Source organism: Pristis pectinata, chromosome 13 (genome assembly GCF_009764475.1).
Source record: "Pristis pectinata isolate sPriPec2 chromosome 13, sPriPec2.1.pri, whole genome shotgun sequence".
NCBI lineage: Eukaryota > Metazoa > Chordata > Chondrichthyes > Rhinopristiformes > Pristidae > Pristis > Pristis pectinata.
The window spans coordinates 48,367,907-48,392,344 of NC_067417.1; the positions used below are offsets into that span (position 1 = coordinate 48,367,907).

The 24,438-nt window shown below is 42.2% G+C and overlaps 1 protein-coding gene across 1 annotated transcript in view; it reads left to right on the top strand.

Annotated features, from left to right (window-relative positions):
• Positions 1–1,269: 1,269 nt before the first annotated feature.
• Positions 1,270–24,438, top strand: part of cog4 (component of oligomeric golgi complex 4) — a 43,026-nt gene continuing 19,857 nt past the window's right edge. Inside the window, exons 1-10 of the mRNA XM_052028154.1 lie at positions 1,270–1,502; positions 5,100–5,182; positions 8,052–8,166; positions 9,642–9,816; positions 14,054–14,247; positions 14,916–15,021; positions 15,734–15,891; positions 18,434–18,492; positions 21,818–21,951; positions 23,322–23,440. Of these exons, the coding sequence (XP_051884114.1) occupies positions 1,383–1,502; positions 5,100–5,182; positions 8,052–8,166; positions 9,642–9,816; positions 14,054–14,247; positions 14,916–15,021; positions 15,734–15,891; positions 18,434–18,492; positions 21,818–21,951; positions 23,322–23,440 (1,263 nt within the window). The 5' untranslated portion in view covers positions 1,270–1,382. The remainder of the gene's footprint in view (positions 1,503–5,099; positions 5,183–8,051; positions 8,167–9,641; positions 9,817–14,053; positions 14,248–14,915; positions 15,022–15,733; positions 15,892–18,433; positions 18,493–21,817; positions 21,952–23,321; positions 23,441–24,438) is intronic.

Sequence of the window (24,438 nt, forward strand, 5' to 3'; positions counted from 1 at the left end):
AAGATTGAGTAGATTTGTTCCCAAGATGGCAGGTTAGCCATATGAGGAGAAATTGAGTAGACTAGGCCTGTATTCGCCAGTGTTTTGAAGAATGAAAGGAGTCTCATTTTAGGGCTTGATAGGCCAGATATAGGCAGGTTGTTTCCCCTGTCTGAAGAGTCTGGAGCCAAGGTTCACAGTATCAGAATAAGAAGTAGGCCACTTAGGACTGAGATGAGGATAAGTTTCTTCACTCAGAGGGTGGTGAATCTTTGGAATTCTCCAGTTCAGAGGACTGTGGAGACTCAATCATTGAGTTCATTCAAAACAGGGATTGATAGATTTGTGGATATTAGGGGACTCGAAAGATATGGGTATAGTGCAGGAACATGGCATATAAATAGATGATCCATCATGATTTGCTGAATGGCAGAACAGACTCAAAGAGCCAAATGGCCCACTCATGCTCCTATTTCTAGTATTCTTATGTTTTGTTTGATTAAATACCAAACTTGTATTGTCAATTTATATGAAATAAAATTTATAGAAAGCTCCTTAAAGCCAAAAGAAAAACAGGGCAAATCTGATATAATCTGTAAACTACAGACTTTCTAAACACAATAAAGTGTACAATGGTGGAGTATTACTGAGAGCAGTAATTCAGTCCCATCCAACCTTATGGGAAAGTGTATCAGAAAAACTCACTCTTTACAGCTTTACAGCTAAGTAAAATACTGATAAATCATATTCAGTTAGAAAATTGCATCACTTATCATCGTGAATTGCATTATTATCCAGGTAAATACATAAAACAAAATATGAATTGCAGAGACTCACCTGCTGTGCCTCCAGCAAACACTGAACATTGCACCGGACAACCCAAACTTCAGTTTCTACTTTGTAATGTTAGACAGTCTGTTACCATGGATTTTTGAACCATTCTGGGTCTTCTGAATCTTTAACTCAAGGTGATGCTATAAAGTTTAACTTTGCGGCTTGGAGACTCTAACAAAACAACATTGAACGTTTTGAGATTAAATGTTAAGTAACTCCATTTCTGTACATTTGAAGCATCAAGGCTGTTTTCAGGGGTGGAGAACTGAGTTTGAAAGCTCTACATTTTTCAATCAAGTATGATATTTGATAAAAAGTGTATAAATCTGCATCTGGAAAATTATAAGAGCAGGTGAATCAAACTGGATAGATTTGATTTTTTTTGTTGCTGTGGTGTGGGTTGCTGAGGGGGATTAGTTGGGACTACCTGGGGCAGATGAAGCAGGGTGAAGTCAACTGTACAGGTGGTAGGTACCTGGCTGGGAGTGTTTGGATCAGGCAGCCGCCGGCCAGCCCGGGGAAGGGTCCTCGGCCTCGCCACCGGAAGCGGTTGCCCAGCGACGGCGAAGATGGCGGGCGGCTCCACGTCGGCAGCGGGCTGCAGCTCCAGCCTGTCCATGGAGTTTCTGGAGGGACTGACGGAGATCGCGGAGCTGCAGGAAGCCTACGGCCAGCTGTGCAGTGAGGAGGTGGGGGAGAGCCGGGGGCTGGGCGGAGGGGCGGGACCAGGGCCTCAGTTGCGGGGGCCCCAGGGCGGCCCTGCCGGGGGTGGGTGTGTGGCCGTCCCGGGCCGTGCACAGGGGATGGTGGTTCTCTGTGAACCTGCTCAAGTTCACTGTCACACGCACAAGTCCTTGTGTGCACAGCTGCAATGAGAAACTTATCTCATAAGATCTCTTTATTAGTCACATGTACATCGAAACACACAGTGAGATGCATCTTCTGCGTAGAGCGTTCTGGGGACAGCCCGCAAGTGTCGCCGCGCTTCCGGCGCCAACATAGCACGCCCACAACTTCCTAACCCGTACATCTTTGGAATGTGGGAGGAAGCCGGAGCACCCGGAGGAAACCCACGCAGACACGGGGAGAACGTGCAAACTCCTTACAGACAGCGGCCGGAATTGAACCCGGGTCGCTGGCGCTGTAATAGCGTTACGCTAACCGCTACGCTACCTTTTTCAATCCTTTTATTAAATTTCAAATTAATACACATAACAATAGTAATTATACACATGGTATGAAAAGATCGGGATTACAATAATAATTGTTGACATATACAAACACAGGGAGTAAAATATATAATCTGAACCTCCCAATTTCTTACTAAACGAACATGATATAAAAGAATTTGAAAAATTTGATTATGTGAAAAGAGAACCCCGAAATTTAAAAAATCATAACAAAACAACAAAAAAAATGACAATAATAAACAAAAGCAAACCAAAAACTTCAAAACAAAAAAGCTGGACTGTCATCTTTCTTCGGTTGAAAAAAACATTATTACGTCGTTAGCTCCGCTCCTCTATATTCAAAAAGAAAGTTATTGAAAGGGGAACCGCTACACTACCGTGCCTGCATCACAGGCACATAGCATCAGAGACGCAACATTCATTAGAAAAACATAAATTATACAAGAAAGAACACAATTAACCACAACAAAATTGTTCTACAACTCCATTGTAGTGGAAAGTGGTCATCGTGTTGCTATGCTGAGGTAGTGATCAGAATCAGATCTATTATCGCTGACTTATATGTCGTGAAATTCGTTGCTTTGCAGCAGCAAAGACATAAAATTATTATAAATTACAAAAATAGTGCAACAAAAAAAGAGGAATAACGAGGTAGGGTTCATGGACTGTTCAGAAATCTGATGGTGGAGGGAAAGAAGCTGTTCCTGAATTGTTGAGTGTGGGACTTCAGGCTTCTGTATCTCCTGCCCGATGGTAGCTGTGAGAAGGTGGCATGGCCTGGATGGTGGGGATCTTTGATAATAGCTGTTGCCTTCTTGAGGTAGCGCCTCATGGGTACTACCGGTGGTGCGGAGGGATGGGTCTGTGATGTATTGGGCTGAGCCCATTACTCGGTGCAGCTTCTTGCGTTCCTGCACATTCAAATTGCTGTAACAGACCATGATACAACCAGTTAGGATACTTTCAGCAGTAGAAGTTTGTTAGAACATTCATACAATGCATATTCCTACGGAGACACAGGAGACTGTGGAGACACAACAGACTGCAGCTGTTGGAATGTGGATCAACACTCTGCTGGAGGAACTCGGTGGGTCGCATCAGGACTGAGAGGGGAGATAGCTGGTATAAGGGGAAAGGGCGAGTGGTGAGACGGGCTGGGAGGTGATTGGTGGACAGAGTGGGAGGAGGGGTTGTGGAAGGATGACTGGCGATGAGCCAGATGGGAGAGGGGGACTGGTGGAATCAGGAGATTTGATAGATGCCGCAGGCAAAAAAAGGAGGAAGATGGAGCCAAATGCCAGGCGCAGACAGATACGTTCCTACAGTGTCTGTCACCATCCCAGGTCACTGGGAGCGTTTCATATTTCGAAGTGTGATTGCTGTTTTTTAATGTTGGAAATGTGACAGCTGATACGTGCACAGAAAGCTCCCACGAATGATCAGGTCGTCTTCTTAAATGTTGATTGAGGGTCAAGTGTTGTGGCCGTGGTGTTGGAGATAACCTGCCAACTCTTTGAATAGGGTCGCGGTCTTCTTGGCTGAACGTCCTTTCACTCATGTGCTCTGTCCTGGATGGGGATGATCCTGGAGTCTGTTTGTTAACTCTTCCATTTTCGACTGTGATAGATGACTGGATGCAGCGGAACTTTCATGTGATTTTAGCCTTTAGCTTTATTTATGTGATGTTTGAAGTTACTGCCTCCTGTACAAGTGCTATTTCTTGTCCAAGAAATGGTTTGATCTAAAAGATGGTTATTCAAAAGATTGTTGAAAGATAATTTGAGTTTGTTTCATGAATGGAAGCAGGTGGAATACCTTTCATGGATCGACATGTACAGAAAGCCAAGAAATCAAGACAGACTGCAATTAGGCCTATTGTCAAGGAAAGACAAACTGCTGGAGGAACTCAACACATCAAGCAGCATCGGGGGGGGGGGGGGGGGGGGGGAGGAAGTCGATATCATATAATGCTCCTTTTTTTCTCTTCTGTTGGTGTTGTCTCCTTATGAGAAATATTTTCAATAGCTTCCTCTAAACTGCAATGTTAGCCAATTGTCACAATGGGTGTTACAACTGAGCCTGATCTTGGATTAATTTAATTTCCAGACATTTGTTCTTTTCAATGGGGGATACTGGATTATGACCAGGAGCAAGAAATTTTTTTCCTCCTTGACCCTAATCTGGGAGGATAAAGGTAATTCTAGTAGCTCAGCTGTACCATAATTGAAATTATTACATACCACAAACCTGGAATCAAACATAGGTCATCCCTGGTTTGTATGGCTTAAATTCAGCTGAGAAGGTGTCTACACTCAGTCTATAATTCTCATTGCTTCGGTAAAGCAGCCAACATAATCAAAGACCCCACCCACCCAGGACATTCTTTCTTCTTCCCCCTCCCATCGGGCAGAAGATACAAAAGCCTGAAAGCACTTACCACCAGGCTCAAGGACAGCTTCTATCCCGCTGTATTAAGACTATTGAATGGTTCCCTAGTATGATAAGATGGACTCTTGACCTCACGATTTACCTCGTCATGGCCTTGCACCTTATTGTCTGCCTGCGCTGCACTTTCTCTGTAACTGTAACACTTTATTCTGCATTCTGTTATTGTTATTCCTTGTACTGCCTCAATGCATTGTTGTAATGAAATTATCTGTATGGATGGCATGCAAAACAAAGTTTTTCACTGTACCTTGGCACACGTGACAACAATAAATCAATTTACCAAGATGTTTTGATACCACAGTCATTTTACACGTTGTAGAGACTCTCTGTTCAGACTTACTAATGCAGAATACCTACTTAGTTGAAAAAGTGGAGATTGTAGAGCAAAACCTGGTGTGTTTGGGGAAAGAATGCTTTTGAGCACCTATACCAGCGAGGAATGTGGTGAAATTCTGTGCTATCGGAAAGGTTACTTTTCGTGAAAAGCTCTTGTGTGGTCTTATCGTCGTTTGACTGCAAGACATATTTATGTGAAGTGTGTTTGACATTGGAACCCTTTATAATTTAGTGTCTCTGTAAGATGTGTTTATGCAGAGTTTTACTGTTCTTTGGTAAACAGCTAATTGATTTCTTATGTTCTTAATGCAGAAGGAAGTTGAAGCAGAACTTGAGGCTCTTTTTGGACAACAGAGCAGCCTGGAGGGTAAAATGGTAGCTCTGCACCGGATGGGGTAGGTACCAGTTGTAAGAAGAAGTGAATAAAGAGCTGATGCACAGTGGGCTACTGTCAAAAGCCAAGAGCACTTTTTTTTGGATCGAGTTCTCAATTTCACTAATTGCTTCCAAACCATTGTGTTGGGCAAATTGTTTCTAAACAGCGTGTTTTGCGGTATAGTTTGGATCTGTTTAGTGCACTGGTGCTAATACACTTCAGGAAAATGCATTCATTTAAACTTACTTAAAGACGTACAGAGCAATTATTCATTTTATGGGAAATTCCGCCTTGGTTTTCTTAGGCTTCTGTCATGAACTTCATTTCTACCTCTACACATCATTGGTCTGGTTGAGCTGCTTAATCATTGATGTTCGCCAGGTCCTCATTTTGGATGTGTGGCTGCACTGCACATGTCAGGAGGTCATCAGTAGTCTGTGGTGCATCACCGTACACACATGTTAGGCTGTTCTTTTAATCAATCCTATAGGATGTGGCACTAAAGCATCTGGCTCCATAACATCCTGTTTAATCCATTAGTTGCAGATGTTCATACGCAGATGGAGTGGATGTTGGTGTGTGTATGAGGTGGTTGAATGGTGAATTAGGTTAACTGTGTCAGCTTGATTGACACCAATGTTAAAATCATAAAACATACCACAGAGCTGGAATCAAACATAATTCATGTCTGGCGTACAATGGTTCAAGTCTCATTGGGTGAGAACTTTCACACTATGTGCCTCTAATCAGAATGTATTTCTTGAATTTGATTGTTTAAGTATTGGATGCTCCCTTATTGATGCTCATAGTTTTCACATTGAATTAGGCCAAGGTTGCCTTGTCCTTTTAGTTGGGGAGGTGTTCTGATGGTATTGACAAAGTGTCAACATGAGTTCATTTTACAAACTAAGTTACTATTCTCATTGTTGAATTCAGGGCAACTGATTTTATTGCTGTGGCTCTGGCTGTAATCTTCCATTTCAGGGAAAGTGCCTGAGAACTGGAAAATTGGAAATGTTACAGTGTTTCAAAAAAAAGCTATAGAGGCAAACCCAGTAATTACAAATCAATCAGTTTAACCTTGCTGATGGGAATATTCTAGAACCAATGATCATGGACAGAATTTGAAGGGTGCAGAGGATGTTTACCACGGACAGTTGAGTGGAGATTTAATAGGGGTGTACAATGTCATGATGAGTTTAGATAGGGTTGGAAGAAGCTGTGCCTGTTACTGCATTGTTCAAGGACTAGGGGATGCAGATTTAACATGATGGGCAGAAGTTACAGATGGTAAAAGCTGATGGTGGGGGTTGGTGGGGAGGGAGGGGACGGGGAACGATAGTGGAAGTCTGAGGAAAAATTCTTCCTGTGCGTGGATGGTTGAAATCTGGAACTCACTGCCTGTGGAAACAAAGTCGATCAGGGCGTTCCAAAGGGAATTTGATAGGCACATGAGGGAAAGTAACTTGCAGGGCTACGGGAAAGTAACTTGCAGGGCTACAGGAAAGAGCAGAGCAGTAGAGCTGACTGGATTGCTGCATAAGATCCTGGTATGGGTTTGATAGGCTGAATGGCCTTGTGTTCCCTAATGATTCTGTCTTTTTGGTTCTAAAAGATACATTGGTTATATGGGCAATCTAGAGAGGGTGAAGTTGTTCTCAGAGTAGCGGAAGCGTGGGAGATTTAATAGAGGTGATTGGGATTGTGAAGTTTAGTAGAATTTAGGGAAAAATGAGGATTGGTGATCAGAGCACACAGGTTTAGGCTGATTGTTTAAAAAAAACTGCTGGAGGAACTCAGTGGGTCAAGCATTATCTGTGGAGGCAAAGGGACAGTTGACATTTTGGGTCAAGACCCTGGACCAGGATTCAGTTTCCTATTCAGCCTTCTAATCTAATTTAAATCTACGATTATGGAGGGCCCTGGTACTATTGGTGGACCCAGGTTCAATCCTGACTGGGTGCAGTCTTTGCAATTTCTCCCTGTGACCACGTGGCTTTCCTCTGGATGCTCCGGTTTCCTCCCACATCCCAAAAAATTGGCCGCTGTAAATTGGCTCTAGTGTGTAGGTGAGTGGAAGAATCTGGGGGGAATTAATGGGAATGTGGGGAGAATAAATTACAGGGAAAAATTAGTAGGGAAATGGGATTGCTGTCTGAGCTGGCATAGATGATGGGCTGAATAGCCTCCTTTGACATATGGTCAGAAATCTTTATTTCAACATTGAGTTTGTCAAATTTGACCCAAACACACACGAATATGCACTAAATTTATTCATGTGTTCAAATGATTAACTATTAGGTAGCAATGCAACAGTGACACTGTTGTACTGCAGTTAGTGCTGCTGCCTCACAGTTCTAAGGAGCCAGGTTTGATCCTGACTTCAGTTGCTGTCTGTGTGAAGTTTGCTCATCCTCCCTGTGACTGTGCATGGGCTTACATCTGGTGCTCTGGTTTCCTCCCACATCTCAAAGACGTGCTGGTGGGTCAACTGGCAGTTACTAATTGCCTGTTAGTATAGGTCAGGAGAAAACAAAGGGGAGTTGATGAGTTTGCAAGAGAGAATAAATTGGGGGCTATGGAGAACAGGTATGATATTGCTCTGTTGGGAGCTGGCTTGGACCCAGTAAACTGAATACCTGTGCCTTCAAGTAGGTAAGTAAAGCATCAGGAGCCATGTGTGTATTTTAGTTTTTTGTGAGAATTTTTTATTTTGTAGTCTTAAGTTCTTTTGAAATGTTAAACTTGTCCTTCCTCTGCCCTGACGCTGGCTAATCTACCTTCTGCTTCCACATTTTCTGTGGAATGTTCCATTGTTTTTATTGCGCACACACCTAATGGTGTTGTAATGTTCCTTTCTCATAGTCCCCTGTTGCTTTCTTTTCTAGTCCGAATTTGCAGCTGATTGAGGGGGATGCCAAACAACTTGCGGGGATGATCACGTTTACATGCAACCTGGCTGAAAACGTAAGCGGCAAAGTTCGACAGCTTGACCTAGCCAAGGTACACATTGCTTTTTAACTCCAATACAACTGCTAGGTAGAGTGTTATTATGGCATCCATAAATCAGAAATGGATAGTGACAGCTTTTGGGAAGTCTGGAAATCCTAATTTCTTAAATACTCAGTTGCATGTTAATTGCACCATTTTGGCCAGTGGATACAATAGAAGTTCTGATTCCTGGACCATTAGATATCATACCTGGTCTGGTTATTCAGTTTTACATCCTCTTCTGTTAAAGGTATTGGCTCAGGTTGGGGCACTGCACTATGAACATTTAATACAGTTGCCAATTCATCAGAACCCTTAATGGCTTTTGCTAAGAATTTAGTTTGTGCGTCCATTTAACATTTTGGAAATTGAATCCAACAATTTTATAAACTATAGTAGAGGTGACATCCCTGCCCCACCCCCCCCCCCCCCCCCCCCCCCCCCAACATTAAAGCTGTTCTGGTAATGGAAATTTGCCTTTGCAGCATTTGCAAACCACTACCTAAAAATTTGAGATATGGAATAAAAATCTGCTGTCACGGAATTTACACGGAAAAATGTAAATAAATATAAAATTTAGAGCAACAAACAGGAATTGTCAGCATTTCGGGTTGAAATCCTTCGACCCGAAACTTGGACAATTCCTTTTCTCCCACAGATGATGCTTGACCCGCTGAGTTCCTCCAGCGGATAGTTTGTTGTTCCACCATTTGCAGTCTCTTGTGCCTCAAGTATAAAATTTACTTGTTTTTCAACTCGCTTCTTGATGCATGTGCAGATGACATGGCATCGTGATACAGGCCATTTCTAGGAATGCAACCCCCTTCTGTAATGTGAGGATCGGCTTTATAGTCATGTTCTGCAATACAACTTATCAGTCCCCATGAGGTCACTGATTCTCCTGTAATGGACCCCTTTTGTTGTGCACATCCCATGAGTGTCTGTTCTTCATGCCCTGGCTCTGATACAGGTATCGTCAGTGTTTTCCCCTGGATTAGCGTCAGTGTTTTCCCCTGGATTAGCATCAGTGTTAACATAAGCAACACCGGATGCTGACCAGGTTTGGGAGTCTTTAAGTAACTTTCCTTGCCTGGGAGACTTGCAGTAAGTTGTGCACTTCAGCTGCTTCCGTATCCAGCCCTCCTAGCTCTCACCCACCTAAGGTCCATGTACTGGGAATCCACTTGCAGATTTTCTGATCTATGAAACCCAATGGACCAGTACCTTACAAGTCAAGGCACTTGAGCTACTCTGCAGTTCAAAAAAAAATGAGGATTATTAAAATCTGAATTGCACTTGGCTCCATCACAAACTGTAGATGAAACATTGCATTGGTCAAGGCCTTGAGATTGAGCTTGTCCATCTGCTCTGTTGGTTAGTAGGTATCTGTGATTCTCAGCTGATAGAGCCTGAGGGGAAAAAATACGAACAGTAGAAGACTGGGAAAAGGTTTGTGTGGTAATCATAGTCTTAAATATGCCTTATAGAATCGGATTTACCAGGCCATTCAACGTGCAGATGACATCTTGGATCTTAAATTCTGCACTGATGGAGTGCAGACAGCCCTGCGCAATGAGGACTATGAGCAGGCAGCTGCACATATCCATCGCTACCTGTCACTCGACAAGTCTGTAATTGAACTCAGCCGGCAGGGGAAGGAGGGTAAGGATTTTAAAATACTAACTCGTTTAAATCTCCAGTCTCATGATTGTGAAGGGTGCCTTTGGAACCGAGGTTCAATTCTTACGTTATTTTTCACTTCATTAGTGATAGATTCCAGTATTTACCCTATACTGGTTTCAGGCCAACTGGCTGGTATTTTGCTGTGTTTCTTCTCCCTTCTGAGATAGTGAGGTTACTTTTACTATTTTCCATTATAGAATGAATCTATGGAATTTTGGAAGGTGAAAACTAGAGAGTGCATCCTCGGTCAACATATCCACCCCTTCCAAAATCTTTGGTCATCAGATCCTGGAGATTTATTGTTTTTTTTTCATTGATTTTTTCCAGTACTTTTTTTTGTTTAATCAATGTTAATTTCTTTTAGCCCTTCATTCACTCTAGATTTGTTCTCCACTATTTTCAGGAGGTTTTCTGTGTCATTTTCCCTGAAAACACAAAAGTTTTTACACAGTTTCTTTGCCATTCCATTTTCTCCATTATAAAATCTTTGGTTTCAGTCTGTAAGGGACCAACGTTATTATTTTGTTAATCTATTTCATTTTACATATTTATAGGGACTCCTATTAGCCTGTTTTTATGCTTCTGGCTAGCTTATTCTCTCATTTTGCTTTCCCTTTATTTACCAATTTTTTTTGTCCTCCTGCTGAATTCAAAATTTTCCCAATCTTCAACTTGCTGTTCTTCAGCAACAGTATAAGTCTTTCCTTTGATCTAACACTGTCTAACACCTCTTGTTAACCATGGATATTTGTGCTATAGCTGGTCCAATTTTCCTGGGTTTTTTTGTGTGTCTTGAAGCAACAGTTATTTGATGTAGCTGGGTATTCTTTACATGTAAACCATCGTTTGCACACTGTCCTACCTGTTAATTTAATGTCCCCGTCTGCAATAGCCAACTCATACTTTATACTTTGGTAGTTTGCTTTGTCTGGATTTAAGATCCTGATTTCAAATTAAGCTAATGCACCTTTCCCCAAAGACCCTTTAACTACCAGGTTGTTAATTAACCCTTTCTGACTGCGCAGTACTAGGTCTGAAATAACCTGTTCCCTTGCTAGTTTCTCGCATGCTGATGAAGGAAATCATGTCATGCATCCTTTATGCTGGTGACATGAAAATGGGTGGAAGTGCAGGTTGTGATGAGAATACTTGTGACCTTCCAATGGGATATAGACAGGTTGAATGACAGGGCAAAAACTTGGCAAATGGAGTTTAATGTGGGAAAGTGTGAGGTCATGCTCTTCAGTAAGAGGGATCAAAAGGCAGTTTATTATGTAAATGGAAAAAGACTGCAAATGAATGAAGGGATGTATGTGTTCTTGAGTATGAATTACAAAAAGTTAGCAGGTAAATACATCATCGTTAAGAAGGCAAATGGCATACTGGCCTTTGTGATGCAGGAGTTGTTAAGAAATGGGAAAGTTTTGTTACAATTGTACAGGGTGTTGGTGAGTCCACACCTGGAGTACTGCACACAGTTTTGGTCCCTTAATCAAGAAATGATTAGTTGCAATGGAGACAGTCCAAAGGAGATTCCCCAGGTTAATTCTTGGGATGAGAGGATTGTCTATCAAGAGAGACTAAACAGGTTAGATCTGTAATCTTTGGAATTTAGAAGAATGAGGGATGATCTTATTGAAAGAAGATCTAGAGAGGACATGTTGAGATGTTTTTGCCAGTGGGAGAATCTTGAACTAGGGGACGTGGTTTCAAGAGGCCTGTGATTTAAGACCAAGGTACATAGAAATTTCTTGCAGCAGGGGATGGTAAATCTCTAGAATTCTCTACCCCAGAGAGAGTCCTGGAGCCTAGCTCATTATAAGTATTTAAAGTGGAGGTAGATAAATTTTTAAAAGATTGAGAGATGGTCGGATTTGGTACAGAGGAAAATTTGAGGCCTGAGTAGATCAGCTATGGTTACAGTGAATGATGGGCAGGCTTGAGGGGCCTTCTGCTCCTATTTTCTTATGTTATACACACCATTAATATGTTCTCCATCTATTACTATTTATTTGGTTTGCCCAGGCTATATACACACTGCTGTGTACGTTCACACAAAGAGCCCTGGCTTTTGTTTCTTCCACAATTTTTCCCTGCCCTGACTTACGCTTGTGTTCTCCTTCCCTTTCTGATAGTCTCTGATTATCATTACCCATTGCACTGGTCTGCACAATTGTCCTGTCCTTACTCCTTTAATTTTCTAAATTTTCCCTCAGCAGAACCCAATCTCCCCCCCTCCACTCACTGTTTAGTTTAAGGCCTTATTTGTAGACCCCAAGTTCTAGATTCTTCTGCAAGAGAAAACATCCTGTCCACGTGTAGCCTGTGACCAGTGGTGTGCCTCAGGGATCGGTGCAGGGCCCACTGTTGTTTGTCATCTATAGTAACGATTTGGATGACGATGTTGTTAATGTGGTTTGCGGATGACACCAAAATTGGTGGTGTAGTGGACAGTGAAGACAGCTATCTAAGATTACAACAGGATCAAGATGAACTGAGGAAGTGAGCCAAGGAATGGCAGATGGACTCTGATGATTGCGAGGTGTTGCATTTTGGTTAGGGCAGGACTTGCACAGCAAATGGTGGGGCTGTGGAAAGTGTGTAGAACGGAGAGACCTTAGGGTACAGGTATACCGTTTCCTGAAAGTGATGACACAGCTAGATAGGATGGGGAAGGAGGTGTTTGGCAGGCTTGCCTTCATCAGTCAGGGCATTGAGTACAGGAGTTGGGACGTCATGTTGCAACTGTATAGATCGTTGGTGAGACCACACTTGGGGTATTGTGTGCAGTTCTGCTTATCCAGCTATAGGAAGAGTGTCACTCAGCTGGAAAAGGTGCAGAAAAGATTCACAAGGATGGTGTAGATAAGGTGGATGGTCACAGTCTTTTTACCCAGGGAGGGGTCTCTAAAACTAGAGGACATAGCTTTAAGGTGAGAGGAGAAGGATTTAAAAGAGACCTGAGGGGTAACTTTTCCCACACAGAGGGCGGTGAGTATACGGAATGAGCTGCCAGAGGAAGTGCTAGACACAGTTACAATGTTTAACAGACATTTGGTAGGTTCATGGATAGGAACAGTTTGGAGGGATTCCAGCCACTGGAGTGCTTTTCCCTTGATGCCCATTGGCTTCAGTTCTCCTTGATGCTGTACTTGGTCAAACTAAGCCCCCATACCACCACCACCCCCCCCCCCCCCCCCCCCCCCCACCCTTGGTCACCACATGGGCCAGATGGATCAGCTTAGATAGACATCTTGGTCGGCATGGATATTGGGCTGAAGGGCCTGTTTCTGTGCTGTATGTCTCTATGACATTTAACCTGCTCTTGTGTCTACAATACTTACTTGGTTAACCTGAGTTTCATGTCTGTTGTAACCTCCAGAATGTTGATTGTGGAGGACTTGTTGATTGTAATGCCAATGAATGCCAAGGGCAGGTGGTTAGACTCTGCCTTGTTGGACATAGTCATTGCCGGTGCTTTTGTGGCTCAAGTATTCCTTGGCTGTTATCAGCAGTGTAAGGTGGTTGGGTTGGGGCATCACCATGAGGAAAACTTGCAGCAATGTTTAGGATGATTGACCTCCAACCATTGTGTGACGTTTGATTCCAGCCACTGGAATGTTTTTCCCTTGATGCCCATTGGCTTCAGTTCTCCTTGATGCTGCACTTAGTCAAGTGCTGCCTTTATATCAAGAGCAATTACCCCTCCTCCCCCCCCCCCTTCCCTTGGTCACTACATGAGCCACACCAACGGTGGCTCATGTAGTGACCAAAGCTGCAATGAGGTTTGAGAGCGGTCCTGGTGAAACCCAAGCTGACTGTCAGTGGAGACTAATCCTTTCTTGATAAAGGGACCAAAACTGTGAACTCACCAACACTGACGTCACTGTCAATGGTTTCGCTGATGATTGGGAGTAGACTATTGGGCATTAATTAGGTGGATTGGATTGGATTGGATGGTCCTGCTTTTTTGAGACAGGACGTATCCAAGGGTTGTGATGAAGCAGTTTGGCGTATTATCTATAAGGTGTGTTGAGCTCTAAATCTATACATGGAATAATAGGCAGGAGGTTGATTGACGAACATGATAGGCTAATTATTAGTAGTGGCAAGTTTAGTTAAAATGAGCACACAGTAGGCAGCAAAAGGAATGAATAAATGTGAAACAAGGATCTCTAATGTTCGCTCAACTAATTGTAGCTACGTTTCCCAACAGCTAATGTCATTGATGCAAACCTCAACCTGTTGCAAGAGGCAGAGCAGCGGCTCAGAGTGATTGTTGCTGAGAAGTTTGATGTAGCCATCGTGGAAGGTGACCTGCCACAGGTGGAGCGCTTCTTCAAGATCTTTCCGTTGCTGGGATTGCACGAAGAAGGCCTGAGCAAGTTCTCCGAGTACCTTTGTAAACAGGTAAAGGGCACGGAGGACAGAAGGATGGTCTTTTTCTTGGGACAACTAGGCTGCTCCCTTTCACGTGGCGACCCCCTCCTGTGTTACCATGTCGGTGTTTCTGTGACTCAGTCATGGAGTCGTATGTATTCTGAATCATCATGTGTTGAAATCTGGACCCATGTTGTTATGCAGCACTAAAGGATTACCGCACTGTTGGAGGTGCCAACTTTTGATGACACATTAAATGAAGGTCCCAAATGTTCCTTCAGATGGACATCAAGGGTATCAGGGCACTTCAAAAAAAGGCTCCAGGTTAAACCTAGTTATTATTTATCCCTTGAGCATCATCAATAAAAAAACACAAGATATCTGGCCATTTATTTCATTGCTGCTTGATAGATCTTGCTGTGTACAAATTGGCTACTGACTTTCCAGCATTACACTAGTTTTAGACTGTACTTCATTGCTTTTAATGAACTTGGGACATCCAGACATCATGAAAGATGTTGCATAAAGGACGAGTTCAATGAGGATTAGTTGTGTTTGTCATTGGATCAGCAACACAAAAGGGAAGGAGGTGGGTGGAGTTTTAGATTGTAGTTGCTCTTGCAATGTCCTTGGCTTGGATGCGAATTAGATTTTGCTAAGTCCTTATACTACTTAGATGTTTTCTTTCATTATTGAAGATTGCAAAAAAAGCTGAAGAAAACCTTCAATTGGCACTGAGCACTGAGATGAGTGATCGCAGGGCAGCAGTTACCTTTGCTGATACCCTCACACTGCTCTTCGAAGGTAAGAATATCTTTGTGAATCTAATTAAAGAGCTGCAATCGAATGCAAATGAAACCCCTAGGTAACAGAAGGGTTACAACAGTGGCGGTAGCCTGGTACTTTCTAATCCTGAGCTTGAGCCCAGTTTATTCTATGATACAGAGTCGCCGTTCATGCCAGAAGCACCGCCAAGCTTAAAATTCATTCAAGAGCATTGTTTAATATCCTTTCCTGGCTGCCCTGTGAAAAGGCTGAGCCAACCTCTGGAACTGTTACTGGTGGCTTGATTCAATTGTACGTTAAAAGTCAACCATGCTGCTGTGGGAACAGAGTCATCTAAAGGCCATACGAGATAAGAACAGCATCAGTTGGGTTTTTGACCACAATCCTCGTGGTCACTTGCTGACTGTGAGGGTCTGGTGAATAATAAGCCTGTGTAGCAATAGATTGGCTTTGAGGATGTTGTTCCCATAACTGCCTATTTGGCAAAAGCATTCTGGTGACACCATTAGTTGGAATATGATATCTAGTGTTAGTATTGTTAGTAGTGTTAGTATTATGGAGCATGATATCTAGTGTAGGGAATAGGGAAAAACCTCAAACTGAGACAGATGGTTGAGGTAGAGTGGAGAGAGGTTTACTGTACATCTAACCTGCCAAATTGACCTTGAACTTTGAGGGGTGGGTTTTATGATGCAGATGACGTGTATGGTTGTGTTGATCTTTCTCACAGGGATCGCTCGAATAGTGGAGACTCACCAGCCGATTGTTGAGACGTACTATGGGCCTGGGCGGCTTTACACACTTATAAAGTATCTGCAGGTAGAGTGTGATCGACAGGCTGAAAAGGTGGTGGACAAGTTCAATCAGCAGAGGGATTACCACAGAAAGGCAAGCAAAGCATTTTTTTAAGTTTTACAAGAAAATATACTTTTACCTCTTGCAGTTTTGTAGGTTTCCTTTCTTTTCACTGCTGAAAAGTACAGAATTATAGACTGATGTAGCACTGACTAAGGCATTTCAGCCCATTGTACTGGTGGAGACCAATTAGCTATCCATTTGGTCTTTCTTTCTTGCTTTTTTTTATGGTCTGGCAATTTTTTCTCCCTTCAGATCTTTCTCCAGTTCTCCTTTGAATGTTATTACTGAATTTGCCTGCATCACCATTTCAGATTGAGTATTCAGATCATAGCAGTTAATTGTTTTTAAAAAAAAATTGCTCCTCTTTTCTTCTCCGCAAAGCACAGGCAGATCACTTGATAGTAAATGGCACAGGGCCCAGTAACACTGTACAGCCCAAAGTCGAGGGATTGTTGTAGATCAATGCTGCTGTGGAGTTTGAATGTGGATCTGAGACTGGACAGTATATGTGCAGGTATACATAAAAACCATGAGTTAGAATCATGTCTTTGTTTGAGCTTTCTATCTACCTTTCTTACTTTTGGTGTAAATTTTCTAATTCAAGTCCCAGTCTGTCAATTGTGATGTTGTGGCTGGAAGAAGAATTGTTTCAGTTATTTGAGATTTTCTGTCCATTTGCATACCATTATCTGTTCTGATGTATGTGATACGAAGTGTTATTATTGGAAAGAGTACAGGCAAATATATGTTTTATGACCATGACCATCCCTATCTCTAATCTCCTTTAGCCTATGAACCTGTAAGATGTGTGAACTCCATCAGTTTTGGCCTTTTGATCATTTTTGAATTTAATGACCTTTGCCGACTATCCCCAATATTTGAACGTCCTTCCCTAAATCCCTCAGGATCTTTGACTTTCTTCAACATGCTTCTTAAAACCTACTACTTTAACCAAGCCTTTGCACGTTGGCTTTAATACCTTCAGTGGCAGCGTTAAATGTTGTTTGATGATGTTCCTGTAATGTACCTTGGGACATTTTGTTGTGTTAAAGGTGCTATATGAATATAAATCTTTGACGGGTACATGGATTGGAAAGGTTTAGAAGGTTATGGGTCAAATACTGGCCAATGGAACTAGCTTGGATGGGGCATTTTGGTTGGCATGGAGCACTTGGGCTGAAGGGTCTGTTTCCGTGCTATATGACTCTGTGACTCCCACTCTATGTTGACAATTCAGTTTTTTATTTGAGCTGATTGGCCATAAGTTAAAGCCTTGGGCAGTGAGAGTAACAACCATTTCCTCTTCCCCAGCTTCTCTGTTCTTCCCAGTGATTCAAAGGTACTACTCGCATTCCAGTAGGTTATCCAAGGGTGCACTGTTCGTGTGGGTCATCACTTCTGACTGATCCCCCTTGCTGACAATTGCCCATGGTGAGGACAGGATTGAAGCTGCCTGTAATTCAGCCACTCAAAATGGATCACTAGCAGTGTCAGGTTAGGGTCACATAGATGCATAGAATAGATAACAAAAACAGAAATGCTGGAAGAACTCAGCCAGTCAAACAGCATCTGTAGAAAGAGAAACCAGTCAATGTTTTGGGTCAGGGATGCTTCCTGAGAACTGGGGGAGGAATGGATGTCAATTTTGGGAAAGGTTGCATCTATGTTAGGCTGGCTATAGGCAGAAGAGCTCACATTAGGGACTGAGTTTCTTCAGCATTGATCTCTTTTATCTCCAGGACCCTGGGGTTACCCTTGCCACCCTCCCACCAACCATGGCACAGACTGTGCTGCCCTTTCTGTTTTGGTTTCTCACCACACCATGCAATCGAAGCATTGAGGGGGATTATCATACCATCCCACCCTGAAGCATGGCTATCTTAACCTGTGGCTCAGTATTCTTTTTTGTGTGTGGTCTTCATTTTGTAACGCACTCAACGGATGACAGTCACCCTTCCTGGATTGAAGTTCCTTGAGTGACTGCTCTCTGGTAACTTGACTGCACAATTTTCCAGTTTGAATTTGGATGCCAAGACTCAGATTATTTAACATTGTGGACCTCTGCCGTTAAATTCAGTCTTATCCCTTCAATGCAGACTGTAGCTGTTTACCTCTTACCCATAGCTAGTACATAGGCAGCTGCAGACCTGCACTAAAATTGCACGGTGTAACGTGGTATTACATGGTCCCTCTTCATTTTATCTTGCTTCAAGTAATACCCTATGCCACACACACACCTCTACAAGGAGGGCAAGTAGTCATGGGACCCACAAAAATGTCTCCTGGGAGGTGTGCTTATGTGTGTGCATATGCAGCCTGATCTATTTTTTATTTTCAGCATATTCTATCTTGTGGAAATGCGCCTACTCTGTAGTTGACAGAAGCTAGAGAGTCTCTTCCAAAGAATGGTGACTATAGATATGGGTCTAACCTTTCACAGTCACAATGATATGCTGGATTGTAGTACAGAGCCAAGTCCGGTTCTGCATTTACTATTTAGAGTTAAACTTGCACTGCCACACCTGTGCTTTCAGTAAGACAAACACTGACCATTCATCTTGTGTCTTTGCAGTTCCAACGTGTGCAGAACAGTATGATGAGAAGTTTAACAATGGACAAAATAGAACCCAGGTATGAATATTCTTTGAGTAACTCTACTATTGCATTTCATAGTAAAAGTAGTGTTTATTATTCTCTCATTTTTGATTGGTGTCTCCCCTGAATCCACAATTTTTTGAGGTACAAGAATTATCTATGACTTTGTTTTTAACAACGATTATTGACATAATATTAGGCTTCAAAGACACAGGAAGCAGCAATCTGGCTCATCTTCCTTATGCTGGTTCTTTGGTAGAATTACCCAACTAAAATCATTTCCTTCTCTTTTCATTTCTTTTCCTTTTGTACTCTTACAATTCTCTCTTGAATGTAACTACTAAAAATTGCTTCCACCACTCCTTTAGGCAATGCATTCCAGATCGCAACGACTCATTGTACAACAAACAGCTTCCTCAACTTGGCTCTAGTTCTTTTACCAAACTGTTCACCAACCCATCCCTCATTGGAAATGGTTTCTCATTATTTTTATATCTAAACCTTTCATGGTTTTGAGGTCCTCAATTAAATCTCATCTGTTGTGAAGAGACTGATCCCAGCTTGTCCTGCCTATCTGCATAATTAAAATATTTCATTCCTTCTTTGGTGGTTCTTATTGTGGAAGTGTTGGCCCTCCAATTGAACAGAGATGGAATGGAGACTGTCTTCTGCCCGTGCATTGCCCTGGTCATGTTTTTCCCTTGGTTTCTCCCCAGCCCTTCTTGCTGTAATTCTAACATGCTATAGGGGGTTATGGAATTAGCTGTTCTTCTCAACAGATGGGGAATTTTGGAAGGCCACTTGACCTAGAGAGCATCAGAGTGGATCCTAATTCTGTCCCTGAATAATTTTGATAGCAATGTACCTTCCAGCTGAAACCACTAAATATTGACCAAGCGCCGTGCCCTGGAAGGCTTCTGTGTCCCGCACATAAGTGCTGAGAATAATTAAGATGGATTGGCTACCTTGTAATAGACCAGTAATCTGGTGTCTTTGTCACTCAGCAATGCAGTACACGTATTTGAGTTGTTTCCTTTTGAAGCAGAAAGTTTAATAACACCTTGTAAGACGTGTCAATATTCAGTTTTATCCGTTTGTAATGGTATGGTTTTCGGTGTTAAAGTTAATTTTAAACACATTGTTAAGATCTCATCTCAATAACATTCATATTGACTAGGCTTACAGCACAGAAACAGGAGCCATTTCCTCCCTCCCCACTTCACTGCACCACATCCACACTTCTTTCCTCCTCATGTACTTACCCTGCTTCCTTTTAATTCTATCTATGTAATTCACCTCAGCCATGTGGTTGTAAATACCACATTTTCCAGGTAACACCAGCTTCTCCTGTTTCACCATACAACTAAATCCTTCAGTCCTTGTACCAGTCTAATAAATCTCTTCCGCACCTTCCTTAAGACAACGCACGACTCCAAGTGTGACCTAATTAGTGTTTTAAAGAAACTTCCTTGCTCTTGTGTACTTATCCTCCATTAATAAAGCCAAGTTTCCTGTATGCTTGTTTCAACACCATTCTTCAATGGTTCTGCTGCCTTCAAAAATATGTATCCAGACCTCTCCCACGTTCCTCAAAGATGGTAGCACTCAGCTCTTCTCATTCCTCCTACTAAAATATACTGCTCACACTTCTGTGTCTCATTTTATTTGCCATGTGCCTCTCCATTTCACCACTCTATGCCCTTCTGAAGTCTGTTAAAAATCCTCATTATTTACTTCAATTTGTATCACCAGTAGACTTTAAACTTACTCTTTTTATATCTGGGTTTATGTTGTCAACATGCATCAAAAAGCCCAGGGATGACACCATTGTATATTTGAAAAGCAAAAGTCTCCAAATGCTGGAAATCTGAAATAAGGTCAGAGAATGTTAGAAATGCTCAGCAGGCCAGACAGCATCTGTGGAGAGAAAGAGGGCCAATATTTCGGGTCAATGTTCCTTCATAAGAAATGCTTAGAGTAAGAAATCAGGCATATATTGACGAAACATTAACTCTTTCTCTCCCCACATGAGCTGCCTGATACACTGAGTTTCTCCAACATTCTTTGTTCCTGCTTCCTGAGTACTTCCCTGGAGCTTGGCAGACAACCATTCACCACTACCCTCTGCGTTCTGTCCATTGGCCACTCATAATCCCTTTAATGCCGTGGGGTTTAATTTAGTTAAGTCTATAATGCTGTTGTTAAACACCTTTTGAAACTCCATTTAGACAGCATCAGTTGCAGGCCTTCACCAGCCTCTCCATCAAAAAAAGCCTGATCAATTTATGCAAACGTGATTTCACATTTTGTATGGACTTTCATTCATTTGTCCATGTTTTTTAAAGACTAATTGATTATGACTCAGATTATTTTCTCTTAAAAAAGACCACTAAGATCAGGCTTATTGGCCTGTATTTGCTTTGTTTATATAGGGAGGTAACGTTTGCAAACCTCCAGTATTCTGGCACCACACCAATACCCAAGCAGGACTGGAAGATTGCTACCACTGCCCCTGAAACTTCCACCCTTCGCTCAGTAATCCAGTCTGCATCACATCCTAACTGGCTGACTTCAATGTTGAAGACTGCTAACGTTTTAAATGCATCCTGTTAATACATTTATATCATGTCCAATTCCTCTGTTACACTGGCAAGCTACACATCTCTATATTTGAACATAGAACAGTATAGTACAGGAACAAGCCCTTTGGCCCACCATGTCAGCACTGACCGTGATACCAAATTAAACTAATCCTATCTGACTGCACGTGATCAGATCCGTCCATTCCCGGCCTGTTCATGTGTCTGTCTAAGTGCCTCTTAAACATCACGATTGTATCTGCTTCCACCACTCTCCTGGCAGCATGCGTGTGTGTATCTATATGACGCGCGTGTGCGCGTGCGCATGCACGCACACACACACACACGCACGCGCACACACACATACACACAATATATATACACATCTCCTTTAAAGTTTCCCCCTTTTCACCTTAAACCTATGCCCTCTAGTATTTGACATTTTCACCCTGGGAAAAGTCTTTGACTATCTATCCAGTCAATGCCTCTTGTAATTTTATGATTTTCTCTCTTTATCGCTTCCTTTCTCCCTTTCTCAACAAGGTCCACATGATAATGATCAGGAAGCAAACTCCTATTTTTTTAAAACTATCTCTCGCTCTCTCTCTTTCTTTCTTTCTTCTAAAATAGGTTCCTTAATTGTTGGTCTGATGCAGCAATCACACCTGAGAGCATATGGTCATTATAGCTACATATACATGTAGAAGGTTTGGATTATTGTGCATCAGCAGTATATAGATGAATACATGTACCTGAAAGAGTTTATTTTTGATTTGTCTTAGGGAACTTGACACTATTTTGGCAGAGGTTACTTTGATGAATGCTCGCGCAGAACTATACCTGCGCTTTATCAAAAGAAGGATCACTGCTGATTTTGAGGTTTGCGATGCAGTAGCCTCGGAGGAAGTCAAACAAGGTACCTGACTATAAATGGTGGGCTTTCTCTGGATCATCAGAACGGCTTGTGTGAAAATAGCTTGAAAACTGTTTTTCCTTTGGTGTTCTTTTCCTCCTGCTGGCCTATTCTCTGCTGGCCTGTACTTCTGTCTGAGAAGTAGGGGGACAGGTGAGTAGGTGGCCTGATCTGATTATAAACAAAACACATTACTTGTTCTTTTGTGGAGGTGCGAACCAGAACAAGGAAGTGGAATTTGACCGCTCTTCTGCCTGTGCACGGTCCTGTGTCATGTTTTCCTCCTAGTTTCTCCGTAGCCCTCCTACAATTCCAAAGTGTTATGCTGGGTTATGCAAGTAGTTCTCCTCATCAGATGGGGAATTTTGGAAGGCCATTTGACTTGGAGGCCACTAGAGTGGATTCTGATCCACGCCTAGTTTTAGTACAAAAATATTTTCCAGCTGATGCCACTGGATATTGACCAGGATCCAATGTAATGTTTCTATGTCTCCCACACAGCAGTGCTAAGAAAATTAAGTCAGATTGGTAGACCAGAAATATGATATCTGTTACTTAATATTGTTATACACCGTATTTCTGTTGAAGCAGAAAGTTTTAATAACTTCACATAAACCATGTCAACATCCAGTTTAAACCAGTCCATTTGTAGTGTTGTGAGGTTATGTTTTGGAATTGGTTTATTATTGTCACATGTACTGAGATACAGTGAAAGGCTTTTGTTTGCGTGCCATCCAGACAGGTCATTTCACGCGTAAGTACATCAAAGTAGTAAAAAGTAAAACAGAATGCAGAATATAGTGTTGCAGTTACAGAGAAAGTGCAGTGCAGGCAGACAAATAAAGTGCAAGGGTTACGATTGTGTAGGTTGACAGATCAAGAGTTCATCTTCCAGCATATTAAAATTAATTGGGTAATACAAGGGTGTTTGCACTTGTGGGGGATAGTAAAGACCATTAAATCCAATATAGGAGAAACTTCTTTACCTGGAAAATGTGACACGTGAATGATAGAGAAATGGGGAGCTATGTGGGAGGGAAGGGTCAGATAGATCTTAGAGCAGGATAAAATGTCGGCACAACATCGTGGGCCGAAGGGCCTGTACTGTGCTGTAATGTTCTACGTTCTATGACACTCACCACCACATGGTTGAGGTGAATTACACAGACACAGTTGAAATGAAACTACCGAGTACATGAAGAGGAAAGAGAGGTTGATGTGAAGAGCGTGGGAGAAATGGCTCTTGTCGGGATGAGTGGCTTGTTTCATCCCTGCAAGATAAGGGAGCTATAAGCCTGGTCTATATGAGTGTTACTTCCAATTGCAACATCCCTTAGTTCATTGTTATTTTAAATGTTTCTTGATTCTACCAGAGCATCAGAAGGCACTGGATAAACTCTGTAACCTATGCTTGCTGAGTCGGAATATGCAGGAACTGATAGGATATTATATCACCATGGAGGAGTACTTCATGAGAGAGATGGTCAACAAGGTATTGTATAACGTGGGCTGCATACTCTCTTACTGATTTTCTATAATCTTGTCTCATGGCTCTTGCTCCACCAGTATCATAGGGTGAGAACGTGTAGGGATAACTCAGTGATTCCCTCTCTGTGTAACGTGGCCTCCTGTCATTAACCTTCCCAGCTCACCCTTGGGCAGAGCACAGAGTTCAGAAGAGGAAGCTAAGGGAGAAAGGCTTCATGATAATTATGAAGAAAACAGTTATTGATTTGTAGCCTTCTCAGATTAATCAGATGACATCGTTTAATACTGGCATTAGCCCTCCTGCTCAACAGATGAAAGAGGGGGTTAGCATACCACCCGAGAAAGTTTACTTTCTGCTCCGTGTTGTTCAGTTTCACCCAATGCTTACTGTTAAGGGGTGAAGTTAACTCAGGCACATTTAAGAAGATGACCATTGCATGGCATACAAAGAATTCTGCACATTCAGTTAGAATTCTAAGCCAGACTTTGGGTTCAGATGTTGGAAGACGTAAAAAAAAAGATCCAAGGAAGATCAGAATCACAGTGCATTCTACTGGAGAGTTCCGTCCAAAACATTTACTGAGCATCCCATTTCAGGCCCTGGCTGATCCGCGCAGTTCCAACTGATTTTGCTCCAGAATCTGATGTCTTGGCACGTACCTTGATTCCTAATCCTGGCACCTAATTGGACAGTGCCATGCCAATTTAACCATCTGATGTTCTCCCAAGCCATGTGTTCTTACAGTGGTTCAAGTAATGCAATCCTGCCTCTAAAGTATTCCCTGATGGCTTCCCCAGCACATGTACATGAATTTATTGTACACTGACCACATCCTGTCAGCAAGGGTACGGTAATTCTGGATTAGTGATCCAGAGATTTGAATTAATAATCAGAGAATAAAAGTTAACATTTTACCATAATAGTTTGAACATTTAAAGTAGTTTAAGCAAAATTCTGCAAGTACAGTGCTGCTGTCAGTAAAAGTCACTTTGAAGCTGTTG